This window comes from Bos javanicus, chromosome 3, assembly GCF_032452875.1.
Source record: "Bos javanicus breed banteng chromosome 3, ARS-OSU_banteng_1.0, whole genome shotgun sequence".
In the NCBI taxonomy this organism is placed as follows: domain Eukaryota; kingdom Metazoa; phylum Chordata; class Mammalia; order Artiodactyla; family Bovidae; genus Bos; species Bos javanicus.
In genome coordinates, this window is record NC_083870.1 from 22,377,483 (window position 1) to 22,401,087 (window position 23,605).

The 23,605-nt window shown below is 37.8% G+C and overlaps 1 protein-coding gene across 1 annotated transcript; it reads right to left on the reverse strand.

Annotated features, from left to right (window-relative positions):
- Positions 1–436: 436 nt before the first annotated feature.
- Positions 437–12,337, reverse strand: LOC133245162 (olfactory receptor 5J3-like). The gene is made up of 2 exons (XM_061413147.1): positions 12,331–12,337; positions 437–1,419 (listed from the first exon to the last, which is right to left on the reverse strand). Exons 1-2 carry the CDS (start codon positions 12,335–12,337, stop codon positions 437–439), a joined length of 990 nt encoding a protein of 329 aa, XP_061269131.1.
- Positions 12,338–23,605: the final 11,268 nt, after the last annotated feature.

Genomic DNA, 23,605 nt, shown 5'->3' on the forward strand with positions numbered 1-23,605 from the left:
AGAAGACTCTTGAGAGTCCCTTGGACTGCAAGGAGATTCAGCCAGTCTATCCTAAAGGAAATCAGTCCTGAAATTCATTGGAAGGACTGATGTTGAAGCTGAAACTCCAATCCTTTGGCCACCTGATGCAAAGAACTGACTCATTGGAAAAGACCCTGATGCTGGGAATGATTGAAGGCAGGAGGAGAGGGGATGACAGAGGATGAGACGGTTGGATGGCATCACTGACTCAATGGACATGAGTTTGAGTAAACTCCGGGAGTTGGTGATAGACAGGGAGGCCTGGCATATTGCTGTACATGGGGTAGCAAAGAGTCGGACACAACTGAGCAACTGAACTGAATTGATATGTAGGAATTGAAGATCTGGATACAGACTTTCTAGAACTATCTATGTTATAAATACTTTGAATTTTTTTTTCAGATGGCTGCATACCCTAGTTTGAAGACCATTGACCTCTAGACAAAATATTGCCAAGGAACGTATACCCTCCAACTAGCTTCCTCAGGGCACATTTGACTTCCTTGTTTCTCAAGCTGTAGATAATGGGGTTTAACATGGGGGTCATAACACAGAACAGTACAGAGACTAGGATGTCCATATCTAGGGAGTAGCCTTCTCTGGGTCTGTCATAGTTGAAGTTGGCTGTTCCATAAAAAACCACCACCACAGTGAGGTGGGAGGCACAGGTAGAAAAGGCCTTGCTCCTTCCCTGAGCAGAGGGAATCCTAAGGATGGCAGAGATGATAAGTATGTAGGACACAGCAGTAAACAGGCAGGGGCTCAGGCCAATGGTGGCACTGGCCACATGAAGCACAAACTCATTGAGAGAGGTGTCAGAGCAGGACAGCTTTAGGAGGAATGGGATGTCACAGAGAAAGTGACTGATCTGGTTGGGTCCACATAGAGTGAGTGTGGTTGCCAACACTGTGTGTGTCACAGAATTCACCAACCCACATAGCCAGGACCCAGTCACCAAAAAAACACAGACCTTTACACTCATGAGAACTGGATATTGAAGAGGGTGGCAGATGGCTACATAACGATCATAAGCCATAGCTGCCAGTAATACACATTCAGCACCAGCACATGTCACGAGGAAAAAGATCTGGGAAAGGCAGCTGTCATAGGAGATGGTCTTCTTCTCCTGGAAGAAGTTCATTAGCATAACTGGAATGGTGGTGGATGTGTAGCAGATGTCCAAGAAGCTCAAGTTGCTCAGAAAGTAATACATTGGAGTGTGGAGAGCAGAACTGATCCTGGTAGATGTTATTATGAGTGTGTTCCCAAGGAGGGTTGTCAGATAAATGACCAGGAAGATCAGGAAGAACAAGCCCTGTAGGTTGGGGTGGTTGGAAAATCCCAAGAAGATAAATTCAGTGACATCTGTTTGATTGTTCATTTCAAGTGGTGTCACAGCTACAAAATAATGAAAAAAAAAAAAGCTATAATAAGAAATGTATAAAGAGCACCCCAAATTGGCATGTCTTGAGGGAGACCATAAGTTCTCACTCAACAAATCTGGCCAGCTCAGGCCCAGGGACAATTTTTCACATGGCTGCTGGTACCTGAGAATACATGGAGACTTGGATTTGGTCTAAATCTACCACAAGCTGCTAGAGTAAGAGTGAGAGTTAGAGTAAGCTCATTTCTTAATGGCTCTGCAAAATCTTCCTCCTAACATTATAATTAACTGCTTTAAATTCTTTTTTGTAAATATTTTATTTTTAAGTAATAAAGTTTCATTGTGAAAATTTTCTCAGAAAGATGCAGAGAAAAATAGAACCATCCACAGAATCAATGCTACCTTATAGAGTATTCCATTTTAGTTTCTTTTTCTATATATGAATCTTGATTTCTATAGGCTTGAAATATTGGAAGCACATTTCATAAAAATGCATTCTATTCTATTATATAAATTAAGTGTAATTTCTTTCTTTGAGCATTTAGTTTGCTTCCGTTTCTTCTGCTATTATAATATAGACATGAGCATGAACAGTTTCATAATCAAGTATCTGTGAATATCTCTCATTTATTCAGAATAAAATTTTCTTGTTAGGCATATTTTTAAATAAATTAATCTCATTTTTCTCAATAGGAACAATTATCTTTCAGGACTTATATTTTTAAAAGTAACCAATCACATGCTTAGGTATTTTTCCTCATTAAGAGAATCTTTAATATTCCAAAATTTAACCTCAGTTAAATATTACATGTTTTCTGAAAAGATAATTAATACAAGTACCAATTTTCTATTAAATCATCCATTCTAATCTCTGAACTATTGTTATGAACTTCAATTTCCATTACATTTTCACTCTGGGAGGCAAGATAATGAAGAGTGAGCTCTTGAGACAGATAGATGTGAATTATAACCTTACATCTGCTGCTTACTAGATGCAGAGAGTGGATAAATTAACTGATCTCTCTTCCTTGGTTTCCTCATTTTTTCCCTGATATCCATAGTGCCTATCTCATGGTTGTTGGAGAAAATAACATGAGTAAGTTATGTGCCTAGCACTTATGTGCTCAATACTCTTTATCAGGTTAGAAAGTTCCCTTCTATCTCTACTATATTGATCATTTCTATAACGACGGACATCAAATTTTGTTAAATAATTTTTCTGCCACTTTTGAGATTATATATACATATTATATAAAATATTTAGTCTATCAATGTGGTAAGTTATATTGACTGAATTTTTGAATGTTGAACTAGCCTTGCATTCCTGGGATCAATCTCAATTGATTTTGATGTGTTACCCTTTCAATATATTAATGGATTCAATTTGCTAATATTTTGTTGAGTTTTGCATCTATGTTCTGAGAAACGACATTGGTCTATAGCTTTCTTGTAATTTCTTTATCTAGTTTTGTTATCAGTTCTCAGAGTAATGCTAGCCTTACTGGATGTATTGGAAATCGTCTGTCCTTTTTAATTTTCTAAGAGAGAGTGTATAGAATTGGTATTATTTCTTCCTAAATGCCTGGTCAAATCAACAATGAAACCATATGCCCTGGGTTTTTAATTTTTGTTTGGTTTGAATTTATTTATTTTTAATTGAAAGATAATTGCTTTACAACCTTGTGTTGATTTCTGCTATACAACAATGTGAATCAGCCATTTTTTTGGAAAGATTTGAAACTACAAATTTAACCTAGAACTATTCAGATTATCTATTTTCTTTTTGAGTGAGTTGTGGTACTTTTTGGTGTCTTTCAAGAAAGTGGTGTATTTCATTTTGTTGTTGTCTTTATAAGCATAGAGTTTGTAGTATTCCATAATTATCCTTTTAACATGGAGTCAGTATTGATATCTCCTCTTTTATTTTTGATATTGATAATTTAAGCCTTTTGTCCTTTTTCCTTAGTCAGTCTGGCAATGAATTTATCAATTCTAGTTTTTAGCTTTATTGATTTTCTCTGTTGTTTTCAATTTTGTTGATTTTTTCTATCAGTTCAGTTCAGTTGCTCAGTCATGTCCAACCCTTTGTGACCCCATGAACTGCAGCATGCCAGGCCTCCCTGTCTATCACCAACTCCCGGAGTCCACCCAAACCCATGTCCATTGAGTTGGTGATGCCATCCAACCATCTCATCCTCTGTCGTCCCCTTCTCCTCCTGCCCTCAAATCTTTCCCAGCATCAGGGTCTTTTCAAATGAGTCAGCTGTCTGCATCAGGCGGCCAAAGGATTGGAGTTTCAGCTTCAAAATCAGTCCCACCAATGAACACCCAGGACTGATCTCCTTTAGGATGGACTAGTTGGATCTCCTTGCAGTCCAAGGGACTCTCAAGAGTCTTCTCCAACACCACAGTTCAAAAGCCATCAATTCTTCGGCACTCAGCTTTCTTCACAGTCCAACTCTCACATCCATACATGACCACTGGAAAAACCATAGCCTTAACTAGACGGACTTTTGTTGACAAAATAATGTCTCTGCTTTTTAATATGCTGTCTAGATTGGTCATAACTTTCCTTCCAAGGAGTAAGTGTCTTTTAATTTCATGGCTGCAGTCACCATTACAGTGATTTTGGAGCCCAGAAAAATAAAGTCGGTCACTGTTTCCACTGTTTCCCCATCTATTTGCCATGAAGTGATGGGACCAGAAATTCTCCAAGCCAGGCTTCAGCAATATGTGAACCGTGAACTTCCAGATGTTCAAGATGGTTTTAGAAAAGGCAGAGGAACCAGATATCAAATTGCCAATATCCGCTGGATCATCGAAAAAGCAAGAGAGTTCCAGAAAAACATCTATCTGCTTTATTGACTATGCCAAAGCCTTTGACTGTGTGGATCACAATAAACTGTAGACAATTCTGAAAGAGATGGGGATACCAGACCACCTGACCTGCCTCTTGAGAAACCTGTATGCAGGTCAGGATGTAACAGTTAGAACTGGATATGGAACAATAGACTGGTTCCAAATAGGAAACGGAGTACATCAAGGCTGTATATTGTCACCCTGCTTATTTAACTTACATGCAGAGTACATCATGAGAAACACTGGGCTGGAGGAAGCACAAGCTGGAATCAAGATTGCCGGGAGAAAAATCAATAACCTCAGATATGCAGATGACACCACCCTTATAGCAGAAAGTGAAGAAGAACTAAAGAGCCTCTTTTTTTTTTTTTTTAATATACATATATTTATTTATTTATTTGGTTGCGCTGAGTCTTAGTTGAGGCATGTGGGATCTAGTTCCCTGACCAGGGATCGAACCTGGGCCCCTGGCATTGGGAGCCCAGAGTTTTAGCCACTGGACTACCAGGGAAGTCCCCCTAAAGAGCCTCTTGATGAAAGTGAAAGAGGAGAGTGATTTCTCCTATAATCTGTGCTATTTCCTTGCTTTTATTTGCTTTGGTTTAATATACTCTTATTTTTCTACTTTCTTAAGGGAGCTTAGGTCATAATTTTATGACCTAACATAAACAAACTTTCCTAATATATTCATTAAATAATATACATATTGCTCTAAACTCTATTGTATCCCACAAGTTTTGATATAGTGGATCTTAATTCTGTTCAAATAATTTTTCATTTCATTTAAGACTTTCTCTTTGTCCCAAGAGTTATTTAAAAGCATGTTGACTAATATCCAAATATTAAGGGATTTTCCAGATATCTTTCTATTATTTTATTCTCTTATGGTTAAAGAACATGCCTTATAACATTATTTTCAATTTGTTTTTAATAGAATATGATCTGTCTTAAATGTTCCATGTGCACTTGAGTAGAATATATATGCTGCAATTGTGGGGTTAAGTATTTTATAAATGTTAATTTAATTTAGTTGATTGTTGTTCAGGTCATTGGTATTCTTACTGAATTTCTGCCTACTTATTATCTCAATTAATGAGAAGGTAGTGTTGAAGTCTCCAACTGTTATTATGCATTCATCTATATCTCATTTCAGATCTATCTTTTTTTCCCTCATGTAATTTGAAGCTCTTTTTCAAGGATATAAGGTTGTGATGTTTTCTTGCAGATTTGGCTGCTTTATCATTATGTAATATTCCTTTTAATCTCTGATAATCTTATTTCTTCTGAAGTGTATTTTATCTGAAATTAATATAGCTACCTCATATTTAGTTTGGTTTGTGTTTGCATAGTATATCTTTCTCTGGTCTTTTAACCCTTTTATCTCCTTATACTTAAAATGAGTTTCTTCTGACAGTATATAGTTGAACATTGCTTTTTAAAAAATTCAGTCTGATAATATCTGCCTTTTAACTGTTATATTTAGACCATGCCACATTTAAAGTAATTATTGATATGTTTGGATCATGATATATCATCTTACTAGCTATTTTCTGTTCGTTCCATTTATTCTTTCTTGTTTCCTCTTTTTCTGTGTTCTATCTGCTTAATTGAACATTTTTATGATTCTATTTTTATCTCATTTATTTACTTATCATTTACCTCTTTGTAAAATTTTCTGGTTGTTGCCTCAGGAATTACAACGTACATTGTAAATGATCCAAGTCTGGATTCATATACCACTTCAATGTAGTTGTAAGACCTTACATTTCCAATTTCTCCCTTGCTTTCTTTTTGCTATTATCACCACATATTTTACTTTTACATATGCTACAAACATGTACTACATTGTTACAATTTTTGGTTTAAACTGCCAATTTTGAGTATTAAGAATAAAATTAATTTTATTTTACTGTATTAGTTTCCTATGGTTGTCATAACAAATTAACCACAAGCCTGATGATTTGAAACAAAAGAAAAGTGTTCACTCACAATTCTGGAGCCTTAGAAGTCTGGAATAAAAATGTCAACAGAGCTATGCTCCCTCTGAACACTCTAAGGGAGAAACCTCTCTTGACCCTTCCTAGTTCCTGGTGTCTCCTGGAAATCAGTGATGTTTCTTGGCTTGTAGCTGCATCACTTCAGTCTTTGCCTCTCATCACATGACCTTCTTTTCTGTGTGCGTCTCTGTGTGTCCTCTTCTTTTCTTGTAAAGACACTAATCACAGAATTTAGGGCCCACTGTAATTCAGTATGACCTCATCTTAATTAACTTAAATAATTACACATTCAAGTGTAATTTGGAAATAAGTTCACATTATGGTATTTTTGGTAGACATAAACTTGGGGGTGATACTATTTAACCCAGTACATTTACCTTCATTTAATCCTTTTCTAGTATTCTTTATTTCTTTGTATAGACCCAAGTTTCTGACTTAGAGGCATAATCTTTTTCCCTGAAGAACTTCATTAATCTTTCCATTAGAGTATGTCTTGGTAATGTACCCCCTAAGTTTTTTTTTTGTCTGAAAAAATGTTTATTTTTCTTAATATTTGAAGGATATTTTCTGGGTTGACAATTTTCCTCCCTTTTTAGGACTTTAAAGATGCCACACCACTGTCTTCTTGCTTGCATAGTTTCTGATGAGAAGTCTGTTGTAATTCTTATTCCTGGTACTCTGTCAGGTTGGGTTTTTTCCTCTAGCTAATTCTTATTTGTCTTTCTTTGCAGAAGTTTGAATATAATATTCCTAGGGTTTTATTTTGTTTCATATGAATCCTGTTCTGTGTTCTCTGAAGGTCTGGATCCATCTTAAATTTAGGAAAATTCTCAGCCATTATTTCTTAAACTATATATTTTTACCTTTCCATTCTCTCTCTTCCTTCTGGGATTCTAATTATGTGAATGTTAGACAGTTTCATATTATGCCATATCTCTTGGATGTTCCATTATTTAAAAAAATTTTTTCTCAGGATCACTTGTGATCCTGAGATCCAATTATTTAAAAAAAAAATTACCCAAACAAAATGTTTGGGTCATTTCTGGTTACTTATCTCGAAGTTTAAATTCTATCTTCAACTATGTCAAGGCTACAGATAAGCCTATTAAAGGACATTTTTCATCATTGTTATTATGTTTTTATTTCTAGAATTTCTATTTTATATTTTCCTTTAGTTTCCATCTCTTTGCTAAAATTAAATGTCAGATTTTGTGTATTATTTACCTTTTCCATTAAAATCTTAGCCTATTAATCATTGTTATTTTAAATTTCTTGTCCAATAGTTTTAATATTGCTTTCATTTCTGAGTCTGGTCCTAATATTTGCATCACCTCTTCATAATACATTTTTCCTATCTTTTTTTATGCATCATAAATTTTTGCTGAAAGTTGGACCTACCATATAGGATAATAAATGTCAAATTAAAAAAATGTTTTGTTTGGAGATGAATATGTCTTTCCTTTTACAATACCTTGAGTATTAGGGTTAATTTAGTGAGTGAGTAGACTAAGTTTGAGTTTGTGTTCCTATGATCACTCTAGTATATCAGTGGATTCAAATTACCCTAGTGATGCATTGTATCTAGAGTATGGGCTACTGTGCCCACATTTCTGCTCCCTGATTCACTTTGGGTTTTCCATTTTTCTGTTCTCTAGAAATTATTTTCTTCAAGATCTCCTAGCTGTATTCCACTATTATTGTTACTTGATGCTTGTTAGTGAGCTGGTGGGGAACAGAGGAGAAGTATTTGCTGATGTTATAAGCCTTAGTCTTAGGTCCTGTGAGCCTGAGTCTTGAGGGGTATTGCCTTCACAAATGATCCTGTTCCTCCTCCAGCTGTAGTGCTGAGCCTAGTGTATATTACTGCTTCCTAAAACCCCAAAGAGTAGACTTTTTCCCCTGTTCCTTTTCTAGACTGTAATGGGTTTCCACTGTGCCCTAAGCTGACAGTTTTTATTCTTCTTATCCTTGCAGATTTCAGCATTTGTTCTGTAGTAGAGACAGAAGAACGGAGAAGGCAATGGTACCCCATTCCAGTACTCTTGCCTGGAAAATCCCATGAACGGAGAAGCCTGGTAGGCTGCAGTCCATGGGGTCGCTAAGAGTCAGATATGACTGAGTGACTTCACTTTCACTTTTCACTTTCATGCATTGGAGAAGGAAATGGCAACCCACTCCAGTGTTCTTGCCTGGAGAATCCCAAGGATGGCAGAGCCTGGTGGGCTGCCATCTATGGGGTTGCACAGAGTCAGACATGACTGAAGCAACTTAGCAGCAGCAGAGATAGAAGAAATGGATCTCAAAAATTTAGACAGTTTCTACTTCTCCTTTTCCCCACTCTTCACCCCCTAGCTCAGTTCTGCTGCAAATAGCATCATTAGGAAAGCTTTCTCAGAATAATTCCTGGTCTTCCTTATAAGCATCTGATAGAGATCATAGAGAAAAGTGCAAAAGGGTGTGCACTTTCTTAGGTCTATGGTCGGTCCTCAGGTCGGTTCACACTCTCATGCTAGCATACACTTAGTCTCTAGCAATTCATTAAATATTTTAAGCTGAGTCTTCTTACCATCTTATGAGGCAACTAGTGGTTTATATACCAGGTTAAAAAAAATCATGGATTCTTGTGGTTGTCTATTTCTCTTCAGATTTTTTTAGTTGTTTGACTTGAGACCTCAGTTCTTAATAGGTTAAGAAATTTTTCATTTCTCCTGCTTTTTTGTTGTTAATGTAATGGTGGGAGAAATAAGCTTTTCAGTTCTTTACATCTTCAAGCTGAAACTCACAATCTATATAACTACTTTTGAGAAATATTTGGCAGTTCCTAATAACATTAAACATGTTTTATTCTATGACCCAATTATTCTATTCTTAGGCATATTCTCAAGAAAATAGATGCATCGTTCACAAAAAAGACTTGTATGAAGATATTCAAAACAGATTTTTCATAATAGCTCAAGCAGTATGCCAATAAACAGGAGAGTAGTAAATAAACTGTGACATTTCATATGGTACTGCTGCTGCTGCCAAGTTGCCTCAGTCGTGTCTGACTCTGTGCGACCCCATAGACGGCAGCCCACCAGGCTCCCCGTCCCTGGGATTCTTCAGGCAAGAATACTGGAGTGGGTTGCCATTTCCTTCTCCAATGCATGAAAGTGAAAAGGGAAAGTGAAGTCGCTCAGTCATGTCTGACGCAACGATCCCATGAACTGCAGCCTACCAGGCTCCTCCGTCCATGGGTTTTTCCAGGCAAGAGTACTGGAGTGGGTTGCCATTGCCTTCTCTGTCATATGGTACAGTGCTACACAGATACATGAAATATTATTAAATCTAAGACAAAACATTTTGTTGAATGAAAGCCAGATATGAAAGAATATATAATGAATATGAAGTTCAAAAATAAGAAAAGCTAAACTATGATATTCTAATAAAAATAGTGGTTACTTCCATGGGTTGGGTGTTGTATTTCCTGGAAAGAAGAATGAAAGAATATCATGGGGGTGATTGAAGTGTTCTATATAGTTGATTTTGGTAGTTTGTATATATATGTAAAACTCTATCAACCTGTGCATGTAGATTTGTGCATTTTTATCGACTGTGGATTAGAATTCAATTTTAAGAATAAGAAAAAACATAAAAGCAAGAAGCATTTTCAATGCAATTTTTATCTCAGGATTCATCAGAACCAGATCTAAATACTTTTTAAGTCACTAAGACTTAACTATAACATTTTCCATTTTTGTGTCTCTCTACTTCTCTACCACAATGATAGTTCAGTACATATCACCTTTACAAATCATATCAAATCACATTTTTGATGTGTTTTATGTGGAGGCATGAATATGATTGCTGGATATGTGAAGCCTGAACCACAGGTACAAAGTCGTGCTCACAATAGAAGTAAATGTATTTGTATGTGTGAGTGTATACGTGTTATGTATATGTGCATGTCTTATTGAGAGAGATTTATGTATGAGAACACTATCCCATAGGTAATGGAATGTTAGGTTGGTGTCCCAGGTAACACTGGTAGCAGAAATCTCAAGTAAAATATACAGCAGTTGTTCTGTCTAGCCAAGACAAAGCAAGTTCTGAGGACTTGTGTTATCCTACTGGCTATAGAAAGAACCTGGAGATCTCTAGAGCACTAGTGAACTTCTCTGAGAGCTACATTGCTACTAGGGGAAGGAAAGTTACTGGATGCTGAGCTCTGCTAGAAGCCCTCTCACCTACAGCCATAACCCTTATCTCTAGTGATTCCTGCTAGGTTGCAAGGAACAGGTGGGGCAATCCTAGCTGGTTGCTCCCAAATTCTAGAAGATTAATTCTGAAGAGACTGGTGCTTTTTACTTCAAGTAGAACTGCCGGGAGCCAGCACGGGAGTTCCCACCCATGACAAAGGTCATGCGGAGAGGCCTGATATGCAAAGGCGAGTCAGGGCTCAAGGGGCCCCCCTGGACCTGCCCAAGCATCTACCCCAAAACCAAAATCTGTCTGTTTTACTATTTCACGACTTTCACCAACTCTTCTGACATTAACAGGGGGCTATCCTCAACCACCTTTCTCTGTAAGAAGATCAACTTAAAACTCTAGTTAATAAGTCTCCTGGGCATAATAGGAGTTTTTCAATTCAAACCCCTCTGATGACTTTCTAGCTTGCCTGACAGATTTGTTCATATTCACAGCCTCCCAACCATGAGAGGCATGGAAAGCTTAAGATATTCTAACAATGCAGAGCTTCTCAGAGAGTTAAAATTGTTAAAATAGAACTAGTAGAGGATTTCTTTGTTGAAGTTAATGCTTGCTGCCAAGTTTCCATATCCCTTACCTACTGTGTCCCTGGGAGTGTATTGATTAACATAGTTGGTGTATAGAAATGTAAGTAGTAGCTTTAATGTTTGTAACCTTGGACCCTTGAGTTAATTCTTTTCTTGTTATAGCCCACCACACTTTTGCCCTATAGGAATGCAACTTTAATGCGTTCCGAGGGTGGCGCCTGACTTTAGAATAATCACCTTTAGAGAAAAATAAGTTTTCTGAAGAAAGGGTCATAAAATGTTAACAGGCCTCCTGGCCAGAAGATGATGTAAATCACCTAAAACTTTTGCATATGATAAGTTTGCAGAAAGAAAGCCTGGCTTCGATAAGGATCAAGGACTGCTGACCTTGCATGACTCTACCCTTTCCCCCATTATCCTCTATGCACAACTTAAGGTATAAAAACTACTTTGGAAAATAAAGTGCGGGCCTTGCTCACCAAAGCTTGGTCTCCCCATGTCGTTCTTTCTCTTTCCTTTTCCTTTTCAGGCTGATCCCCTGGAGTGCAGGGGCCCTCTGCATTCACTTTCCTGCCTGGGCTTCTAAGACCCACTGGAGAAGGTGCCTAAGGTGGAGCACCTTCCGCAATTCAAGAGGGCGCCTGCAGCCTTTGTGAACAGAGCAAGTCCTGTGCTGGGGCTTTATTGGCTTTCTGCATAAACCAAAGAATATCAGCCTCTTTTCTCTTCTCTATTTTCTTAACTGCAAAATTCTTTCCTTATCTCTTTCTCTATTTCTATCCTTTTTGCCAACGCCGTCCTCCAGAGGGAATCCCTGGCTCCAACCGGGGCTGGACCCCGGTATAAAACTTCATTAGCTACCCTAGAGAAGGTGGCAGGGCATTGGCTGCCTCTGGGGTACAGTCTAGGTTGTATGAAGCTGTGTCAGTCCTTCCTTTCTGGACAAAGTCCTTGGGGTTAAAAGTAACAAAGTCATTCTGCAACAGAGACCTCAGAAAATATCCTTCATCCCTTCACAGGCCATCAGAGAGCCCAGATGTCGGCCTGGAAACCAGACTTTGGTATGAGAATGTGCAGAAACTATTGCAGAGTATCAACGATGGCCCACAGACCACAATCTAGGTGAGGAAAAGACTGGAACCAGGGACACCTGGAGGGTAATAGCCTGGGTTTTAGAAAATTGTCAGTTTTGAAAAAATAGTAAAAATCTATAGATCCAAAAAATGTATATATGCCCATGTACAGAGTGTTTATACAATTGCAAATTGGGAAACCTAACCCCAGAGTCACTTACAGGCCATGTGCCTTAGATTAAAACACCTTTGTTTAGTCCAAAAGAGTAGTCTGAGAACTAAAACTGAAACAAAAAAATGACATGTTGTGTTAACTGAAGACATCGAGTTTTAGGGCTTGGGGAAAATGCCTGAAGCAGCAGTTCACAGAGAAGAATGTGTGTGTGGGCACTTTGAGGCTGATAGATGGTGAGGACGCAGTAAAGACACCAAATCAGCTTAGGTAGGCTGGAGTCATTAACTAAAAGAGGAAATAAATGATGTGCAGCAGGTATGGGGAGAGGAGACAGTGGATTAGATTTGAGTAATGTTGAATGTTAGATACCTATGTGATATCTATGGAAATGCCCAATAGACAGTTGAAAATAATTTGTCCTCAGGAGACAGGCTAGAACCTCAGATATAGATTTGGGAGTCATTGTATCAAAGGTGGCTGTTGAAGCCATGGGTGTACATGAAATCAACCAAAGATAATAGATAAAGTGAGAAAAGAAGATGACCAAGGCAGGACTCCTGTGATCCTCAATGTTTATAACGAATGTGGTGGAAGATGCATCCAGGAAAAGATTCTAAAATGCTCATAATCTGGTCTAGGTTAGCCTTAGGCGCTGCTTCTCCTAAGTCTTATTAGCATTGATTTAGAGTAAGTCAATATTGAAATTGAGTTGGGAACTTCTGAGTACTCTTAGAAAGTTCTTGTTATTGTGTGTGTTGATAGGGAATGTCAACTACACAAATGAACGTCAAGTCATTAGAAGAAATCAGTGATATTTCAGGGGAGGAAGCTCAGGGTTTCTGAGGTAGGAAATAGAGATAGGCTTCAGGTTGGACATTTACAGTCAGCCAGCCTCCTCTTTGCATTTGCTGAGGCAAGAGATAGGTGGGCTCCAGTTGAGGAATTTACAACCAGCCCCCTCTTTGCTCTCGGAAATGGAAGTAACAACAAAAACAGTATATAACCAGTCTGTTTCTTATAAACATCTCAAGGGAATAATCATGGCAAGGACAAAGAGAGGGAAAAAAAAACCTGAGTAAAGGATAAGGGAGACACTACACACGCACAGAAAGTCTCTTTGGAATGAAACTGGAGCCTATTATACAGAGTGAAGTAAGCCAGAAGGAAAAACACCAATACAGTATACTAACGCATATATATGGAATTTAGAAAGATGGTAACAATAACCCTGTGTACGAGACAGCAAAAGAGACACTGATGTATAGAACAGTCTTATGGACTCTGTGGGAGAGGGAGAGGGTGGGAAGATTTGGGAGAATGGCATTGAAACATGTAAAATAGCATGTATGAAACAAGATGCCAATCCAGGTTTGATGCACGATACTGGATGCTTGGGGCTAGTGCACTGGGACGACCCAGAGGGATGGTATGGGGAGGGAGGAGGGAGGAGGGTTCAGGATGGGGAACACATGTATACCTGTGGCGGATTCATTTTGATATTTGGCAAAACTAATACAATTATGTAAAGTTTAAAAAAAAAAAAAAAGTCAGAGGATAATTCCAAGTCAAAATGAGTCTTGCTCCTCTCAGAAGCCTTCACTTTGAGATTCATCCACACCAGGGGAGGGTCCTCAGACCAATTAAACCCCAGGGTGGTGGGAGTGGGGTGAGGTGGGAGACAAAGCAAGATGATTGGCCTGAGGGAAGACAAAGACCAGAAAACTGCCCCTTTATAAATGATTTAAAACTTCCCAAGGGCCTGACACTCTGAGCTCACCCTTGTTCCTTTTCACATGTACTTTTCTTTTCAATAAATTGTTTACTTTACTCTTTACCTTTTGTCTCCTTGCCTGAATTCGTTCTTGACTAGGCAGGCGAGACTAGGGACATTAGCCTTAACTGCTGGCTCCTGTGGTCCAGGGGTTAGGACTTCCGGTCTGGGAAACTGAGACCCTGCCTCCAGCTACCGCTTGCTGCTGCATGCATCCAAAATCATTTCTGTTGCAAGCAGAGACTTTCAGTAACTAATTGACAAGAAGAACATTCAAGAAAGGAGTTAATAGGAAAGGAGTGGAGTCAGGATATAACAGATGCTTCATTTGCACTACATGTTTGCTCTTAGAAGTATAGAAACTTCCAGACTCCAAAAGAGAGGACTCTTGCAGTACATCAACAATTCAATAATGCCTTCATGGTCTTCCTGAATAGAATGCTTTTATGTGTGGGTAGAAATTATCAAGAGTTCATAGCACCCCTGTGACTACTAAGAATATAAAATAGCTTTCCTCCCTTTCTTTTTCATTTCTTTTAAAAAGTCTTCTAAAAATTCCCCAAACCCTAATTATCAGTAATGTATATTTTTAAATCCTGCTATGCCAATCTCTTTTATCAATGTATAGATGTATCTATAGAAAGAAATGAAATTCCTTATGGAAGGTGATCCCAGAAGACCTTACTCTGGGCAACTGATGCACAGTCTATGGATATCCAGTTATAAAACTGAATTTTCAAGGGTCGAGAATTTAAAATAATATGGTTTCTGAAGTTGCATACATTGTTTTTAGTATAAAGTCCTTGAAATGTGACTTCTAATTACTTGAAGTCCCTAAGTAACATATTCCTGAGACACACTATATATAGGGAATGAAATCAAAACCATAATGAAAAAATTTTCTTGGTTTAACTGGCTAGACTAATTCCTTGTGGGACAGGAAAATGGGGTAGGTTGTAGAGTAATGTCCAGTCCATTTTCCTAATCCCTGATACTCATGCTGTCAGTACAGAGCAACTATATTAAATCTTCCTTCTCCTTACCATAAACACTGTCAAAACCCATCATTAATAAACACCATTCTACTACACCAAAGTCTACACTTTTTATGATACAACAGGTTTTTGCTCTCTCAGGATTTACATTATGTTCCATATGAATTTGTTTTTCAGTCGCTAAGTCATGTCTGATTCTTTGCAACCCCACAGACTGTAGCACACCAGGCTTCCCTTTCCTTCACTATCTCCTGGAGTTTGCTCAAACTCATGTCCATTGAGTTGATGATACCATCCAACCATCTCGTTCTCTGTCATCCCCTTATCCTCCTGCCCTCAATCTTTCCTAGCACCAGGGTCTATGCAATGAGTTGGCTCTTTGCATCAGGTGGCCAAAGTATTGGAGCTTCAGCATCAGTCCTTCCAATGAATATTCAGGACTGATTTCCTTTAGGATTGACTGGTTAGATCTTCTTGTCCAAGGGACTCTCAAGAGTCTTTTCCAGCACCACAGTTCGAAAGCATCAATTTTTCAGTGCTCAACCTTTTTTATGGTCCAACTCTCACGTCCATACATGACTACTGAAAACACCATTGCTTTGACTAAACAGACTTTTGTTGGCAGTGTGATGTCTCTGCTTTTTAATGTGCTGTCTAGGTTTGTCATAGCTTATTTTCCAAGGAGCAAGTGTCTTTTAATTTCATGACTGCAGTCAGCATCTGCAGTGATTTTGGAGCCCAAGAAAATAAAGTTTGTCACTATTTCTACTTTTTTCCTATCTATTAGCCATGAGGTGATGGGACCAGATGCCATGATCTTAGTTTTTTGAATGTTGATTTTTAAGCCAGCTTTTTCACTCTCCTCTTTCGTTTTCATCAAGAGGCTCTTTAGTTCTTCTTCATTTTCTGCCATTAGGGTGGTGTTATCTGCATATCTGTGGTTATTGATATTTCTCCTAGCAGTCTTAATTCCAGCTTGCGATTCATCCAGCCCAGCATTTTGCATGTTTATTCTGCATATGAGTTAAATATGCTGGGTGACAATATACAGCCTTGATGTACTCCTTTCTCAATTTTGAGCCAGTCCATTGTTCCATGTATGGTTCTGACTGTTGCTTCTTGACCTGCATACAGGTTTCTCAGGAAGCAGGTAAGGTGGTCTGGTATTCCCATCTCTTGAAGTATTTTCCACAGTTTTTTGTGATTCACACAGTCAAAGTCTTTAGCATAGTCAATGAAGCAGAAGTAGATGTTTTTCTGGAATTCCCTTGCTTTTTCTATGATCCAGTGGATGTTAGCAATTTGATCTCTGATTCCTCTGCCTTTCTAAATCCAGCTTATACATGGAAGTTCTCCATGCTCATACCGCTAAAGCCTAGCTTGAGGATCATTCAAACCCTTTGCCATAAAGACATTTTCTACAATCTTATGGAGAAGATTATATAGGAAAAGTAGTTTAAGGATAAATTTTCTTACCCTGTTTCTATACTCAAAAACATTGCTTTAAAAAAATTTTGCTTAATGCAGTTTTTTTTAAAATGTGTCTTTCTTTAAAGGTTAAGTTTAGTATAACCCACTCAATCAAAAAACAAGATTAATACTCAATGAGTTACTTTGAGAAGATGAAACATTTTTACATATCTGAATTCAACCAGGGTTTCCCAAGCTGAATAGCTAGTAGAGATACACATTAGATAATAATAGCTAACACATATTAAATGCCTATTATGTGCTAACTTTTTAACATGAATTACGTCTAAACTTTGTATATATATTTTAATTCTCTTGGTTCACATAACAACCTATAAGACAACCTATTTTGCCCATTTTGCAGACTAAGAAACTGAGGCCCAAAGAATATAAGTCATATAATAATAATTGTTATTAATAACAACAAATTGCTACATGATAATTTTCATAAGTCAAGGCATATTATTAATAAGGTCAGCACAACTTTTATTAAAAATTCTAAATCTCAGGGTTTCAAGACATTTCAAGCATTTAAATTTCAATAGGAAATTGGTACTGAAATTAAACATAAATAATTTAAAAAATATAAACTGTGGAAAATAAAGACTAGAGGTCTAAAAGGGGAATATATATATATATATATTTTTTTTTGCTCAGGTAATAAATGAAATGTTCTATTGACTAACCTTAAGGAGTTAATTTCCTCAAGGGAAGCAAAATGGGGATAGACTAAACCAAGGTAACCGATATAATTGTGAAAACCCTTACAGCGTACTTGGGAAACATCTATTCATATTTAATTTCAATATTGAAAGCAAATGATTAAAAGCAACCAAACAAAGCAATGGTTAGAATTTTCGACCATGGGTTTCCCAGGTGGCTCAGTGGTAAAGAATCTGCCTGCCAATGCAGGAGACTCAGGACACCCAGTTTTGACCCTGGGTTGGGTAGGTCTCCTGGAGAAGGAAGTGGCAACCCACTCCAGTATTCTTGCCTGGAGAATCTCAGGAACAGAGGAGCCTGGTGGGCTACAGACTCTTCATGTGTCTCAGTCAGACACAACTGAGCATGCACCCACATAAAATTTTTGAAATCTAATTTTCATGTGCCCAGTAAATTGCTCATCTACTTAAAATACACTCAATACACACACAAAATATCAGCATGTAGGAGAATTTATCTAAAAGAAAGTCAAAGCAACTTCAGGTGCTTGTGGACAAAATTTATTGCTGTGGAATATATGAGGTATTTTCACCTGGTAGAAATTTCTATTTGTATAGTTCCCCATAATATGGGTGCCTGGGACTAGAATGAATAATCAGAGGTTATTGTATAGGCCAGGGCTTCTCAAACTTTAATGTATATGTAAATAATCTACATTTCCAACAAGCTCCTAGGTGATGCCACGCTGCTGGTCCAGGAACCATGCTTTAGTGGCAAGTGTGATAGTGTTAGTCGCTCAGTTGTGTCTGACTCTTTGTGATCCCATGGACTGTAGCCCTCCAGGCTGTTCTGTTCATGGAATTCTTCAGGCAAGAATTCTGGAGTGGGTAGCCATTCCCTTCTCCAGGGGATCTTCCTGACCTAGAGATTGAACCAGGTCTCCTGCACTGCAGGCAGATTCTTTACCGTCTGAGCCACCAGTCTAGACTGTTCCTACCTAACAGGCAGAGCTGCCGTAACCCCTAAACACTAGTTTAAAAGTCCTCTCTTAACCCATTTACCAAAGAAAAAAAAAATTCTATATCTTATCTCAGAAACTCATTGCAGCATTAACATTTTTTTTAAGCCTTTTAAATCTCACCTGTGTTTCTCCTAGTATAAAGGCGGAAGGGAAGACAAGTAAACTACTACCTTTTTTGGTATGTAAGAGCCTTCTAGCTATAAGATTCTACAAGCTATGAAATTCTCATTTCCTTTCAGTATTTTCCAACAGTCTTTTCTTCATAGTGGCTAGTTTTCAATTCAAACCAATTTAATGCCTCCATCAGGTCCAATATAGCCCTAGGTTAGGTATTATGAAGGAATCCAAAAGGGAGTAAGACTTGATTCCTGTCCTTAATGAACTTACCATTTCCTGGGAAGGTAAATTATAGCATGAGGCAGAAAGCTTTGTAACATTTTGTTTACTTTTAAAATTATCATTTTACTTTTATTTGGTTGGATAGCTTCTGCTTGAACACCTCCAGGAATAGGACACTCATTACTTGTTCAAAGCCCTTCATTCCACCTTGAATATGAGCTCCTTGAGGTTATGGTTGGGCTTTTCAACTCTTTGCTAAAAACTAATTAGGGATCACTCATAGAGTATGTAGTTAATAAATGTTTGATAAGGAAAAAAGGGCTGTAAAGAACATCTGTGGAAGTAGACATGGAAAATTTCTTTAAAGAAGTGGCATGTCATGGGTCCTAAAGGATTTAAACAGATGGAGCTTTGAGAATGGGCATTTGGGGCAGAGAGAACAGGGAAGCAAAGGTATAGAGGTTGAGTGCCCAAAGTTGGTTCTTTCCTTCTGAGTTGCTTCATTTTGTTCCTCTCCTGTTTGTCCCAAGTCATATATCCCTTTAAAAACAGAGAGAGTAAACCTATAGATTTGCTTCTCTTTAGAACATGACTAGGGCTTCCCTGATGGCTCAGATAGTAAAGAATCTGCCTGCAATGCAGGAGACCCAGGTTTGATCCCTGAATTGGGAAGATCCCCTGGAGAAGGGAATGGCAACCCACTCCAGTATTCTTGCCTGAAAAATTCCATGGACAGAGGAACCTGGCAGTCGCAAAGAGTCCATGGAGTCACAGAATCAGACGCAACTAGCAACTAACACTTTCAGAGCATGACTAAGGCTTCTTTTTCCTATTTCCAAAACAAAGACCCAGACTGATATACCTGTGAGGTCTCTCCAATCTCAAGCAACCTATAGTGATGATTTAAAGATGACCTAGTTGTCACCTGCTTAATTTTAGAAACCTTTCTACCAAGTTTGTGACTCACCAGTAAAGGCTACTCCAAAACAGGGCACAGCATTTTCCTATTCATTTGCACACATTTCAAATACCATTACTGCTCTTCTCATTTAACACTTGTTGAGCATGTGCTATATGCCAAGCATTCTTCATGCATTAGCTCATTAATTCACAAAGCAACTTGAAAGTGTTAATTCTATTATTAACCCCATTTTGCCGAGAAAACTAAGGCTTTCGAGAGATCATACCAGTAGTCTGAATTCAGAGCTTCAGCTTTGACCGCTGAGCAGCACTCCTTCCCCATTTTAACGTATGAATATTCAGGATCTGCTCACAACTCTACTTACTTGATTCATTCCAAGCATTTCATGGTAATCCACTTGGCATATTGAATTGGAACTTCACCTTTCTGCTTAAATGACGTGTATGACTATCAAGACCTTATATCCAATATCAAGACCTTATATCCATTTTTTAAAAACTTTTTAGATGCTTATTTCACAAAATCATCATCACATATCTGAAAACATGGCATGATTAGGGCCATGAAAATTTCATATTTAATATGAGTAGATCAAGCCCAATATATTAATGTACTCCCTAGTATTCACCTATCTAGGAAAATTCCCTATTAGCATTTATGAACATCTTTTCAGTTTGGTAAAGATTTTACAATGACTGAAAGCCTCCTTGGCTCCAATATTACATAATAAAACATGTTAGTAATATATATGTCCATTATTTTCTATTATTTATCTTAAAGATTTCAAATTTTCTATTGTGTAACAATTATAGATACACAGGAAATTGCAAAGAAATGTACAGAGAGTCCAGTCATTACATTTTTTAAATAAGAAATTACAGAACTTTAAATTTCAAATGTAACCCATACCCTCTGAAAAATTCTACATAAGTCAAAAGCACATAAGATTTAAATGGGATATCTTTACCTTCACACAACACTCTGCCCACACCACTGTTAACAGTTTTACGTATGTCCTTCTAGTTCTTTGTTTATATATAATTGACCATATAAAAGAAGCCAGAGTGTAAATAATTCCAGCTTCCTTTTCATAGTTTTACCCAAAGTCCTATAATTGTCAATAACAGTAGCCCCAAATATAATAGTAGCCACTGTTTATGGAGTATTTATGATGTACTAGCATGCTTTGTACACATAATCTCATGTATCAACCACAGCAATTGTATTTAGAAAGCATTAGGAGAAGGTGATGGCACCCCACTCCAGTACTCTTGCCTGGAAAATCCCATGGATGGAGGAGCCTGGTAGGCTGTAGTCCACGGTGTTGCTAAGAGTCGGACACGACTGAACGACTTCACTTTCACTTTTCACTTCCATGCATTGGAGAAGGAAATGGCAACCCACTCCAGTGTTCTTGCCTGGAGAATCCCAGGGACGGGGAAGCCTGGTGGGTTGCCGTCTATGGGGTCGCACAGAGTTGGACACAACTGAAGCGCCTTAGCAGCAGCAGCAGCAGGATTTGCAAATGAGGAAACTGATACTTAAGGTCATTCAGTTACTAAACTAGAGCATGGAATTTAATGCAAACACCATCTGACTTTCGAGGCTATAGTCTTTCCAATTTTCTGTCCTGCTAGAACATTCCATGGAATAAGAGAGAGAGAGAACCAAAGAGGGGAAATATCTACACTTTTAAAATTTCCTGAGAATTCAGTCAAATCAGATTTAAAAATATGAAAAAAAAAAAAAACATTAATGATAATATCAGTCAGACCAATTTCTTAGAATTCTTCAAATAAAAAGACTCAAATAATTGACTATTTACTTTTCCACTGAATTCCTGAGAACTCAGTCAAATCAGATTTAAAAATATGAAAAAAAAACATTAATGATAATATCAGTCAGACCAATTTCTTAGAATTCTTCAAATAAAAAGACTCAAATAATTGGCTATTTACTTTTCCACCCAACTATCCCTATCCCTCGGCAACCCAAGCACGAAAGCATGAGGTGTTTATCTGGCAAGGATTTCTCAACATACATCTCTGCTTCAAATGTGATCTAGATGATCATTTCTTAACCAGTGCGTTTAGTCTTAGGTTTGAGAAGAGGGTGACTCTACAGGGTTCCAACAGGAAATTGCACCTGTCCACCAACCTATCTCATGGACAGCACAGAGCCACTGTTAAAATCTGACTTCCTTTTCATGAATGTGATTGTCAGGGTGGAGAAGGGCTGGCTTCCACTGATCTCTCCAGGAGAGGGAGCCTCATGTCCTTGACCCCATCATCATGGAGCCTCATATTCCCAGTGGCAGTTGATCCTCTTGCCTGCTGAAGCTGCAACGGGAACCAAGCCTTGGTTGGAGTGGGATGGTGGGTACAAAGACTGCTTACAAACAACTGTGGTTAAAATCAGTGGAAAAGAAAAAATACAAAATCCAGTGCTGTGGTCATACACAGAGAGAAAGAAGAGATCAAGAAAGAGCCAAATCAAGAGGACGTTTCTGTCCCAGTGATTCTGGTGCAAACAGCTTTCTGGCCTAAGAAAATTAACACTATGTGGGGATGAGCAATGGTTCCAATGGGGACCGTGTGGTGGCTATGTCTCAGTTCCAACCAGAGAGCAGAAACTCTTCTTTTTATCCAATCAATAAATCATCTCAATGACAAAGAAGTGAGAATGAAATTATCAAGGAATAACTGAATCTATGAGATTTCTTTTGAAAAAATGGACAGTAGGGGAAGCAAATTATTCAATTTCAAGGCTTTATTACAGTTAATAAGTTGCTTGCGGCATATCTCCCAGACATCAGTGTGTTTCAACATAAAGGTAAGAACCTCTAGTTACTGAATAAAAATTTTTCTAAGTATGCATTATGGAAATTTAATTATATTAATTTAAACAAATATTTCATGTGTACCAGTTGTCACATTGTAATATATCATAGGATAAATGTGTCCCTGTGTTTCCTCTCTGAAAATTGCTCCTTTCTGTCCTGCTTGTCAAAAATAGAGGAATAACACTTTGCATTCTATATTATTTACTATAAGCAAATTTTCCACTCCTGTTATTGCAGTTAAGGAATTCAAACATCCATCAGGTTTTAGAATAGATAATCCCTAAAATAATTCTACTCTGATTCCATAAGTGCTATGGTTGAAAATTGAGATGTGCACAAAAAAATGTTTTAAAATATAATTACCTAAATGCTATCAATACGATCATGAAAATATATCCCATATTTTATAATATTCTCTGAAGAGGTAGGTATATTCTGACACTGGGCAGTTTTCTCAATTGTGATAGTACATAAACTACTTACCACTGACTGTTGCCAAAAGCCTTGGATTTCTGGCTTTGGTGGCAGGGCTTGCAGCTCTCACTGTAGTTCCTGGAGTGGAAAGGACACTCTTTGTAAAACAGGTTGTTGACTGCTGTGTATCATAAGGTGGTCTTGAGTATGCTCATTGCCTAATGCAAGAGTTGAAAGTCCTTCTTTGGTCTGTCTAGAATTCATTTTTCTGGAATGGACATTTATAAATGCCTGTGGACTGACCTTTTGTGATTATCCATGTCATCACTCTCTAAGCAGCTGTTCTGGGACTCTTCAGAGTGCAAACACAGCTCAAGGGCAAAAGCCTGACTAGAAACTGTAGAAATAAAGAGCAATTAATTCTCTTGTGGATTCATTAAAGTTATGACACTCATCTTCTCCCAGCATGCAAAGAGGAGATCAACTTCCTATCTCTTTTTGGGATTTTTTTAAACTTATTTTTTTAATTTATTTTTTTATTGGAGGATAATTGCTTTACAAAATTTTGCTGTTTTCTGTCAAACATCAATATGAACCAGCCATAGGTATACATATATCCCCTCCCTTTTGAACCTCCTTCCCATCTCCCTCCCCATCCCACCCCTCTAGCTTGATACAGAGCCCCTGTTTGAGTTTCTTGAGCCATACAGAAAATTCCTGTTGGCTATCTATTTTACATATAGTAATGTAAGTTTCCGTGTTACTCTTTCCATATATCTCACCCTCTCCTCCCCTCTCCCCATGTCCATAAGTCTGTTCTCTATGTCTGTTTCTCCATTGCTGCCCTGTAAATAAATTCTTTAGAACCATTTTTCTAGATTCCA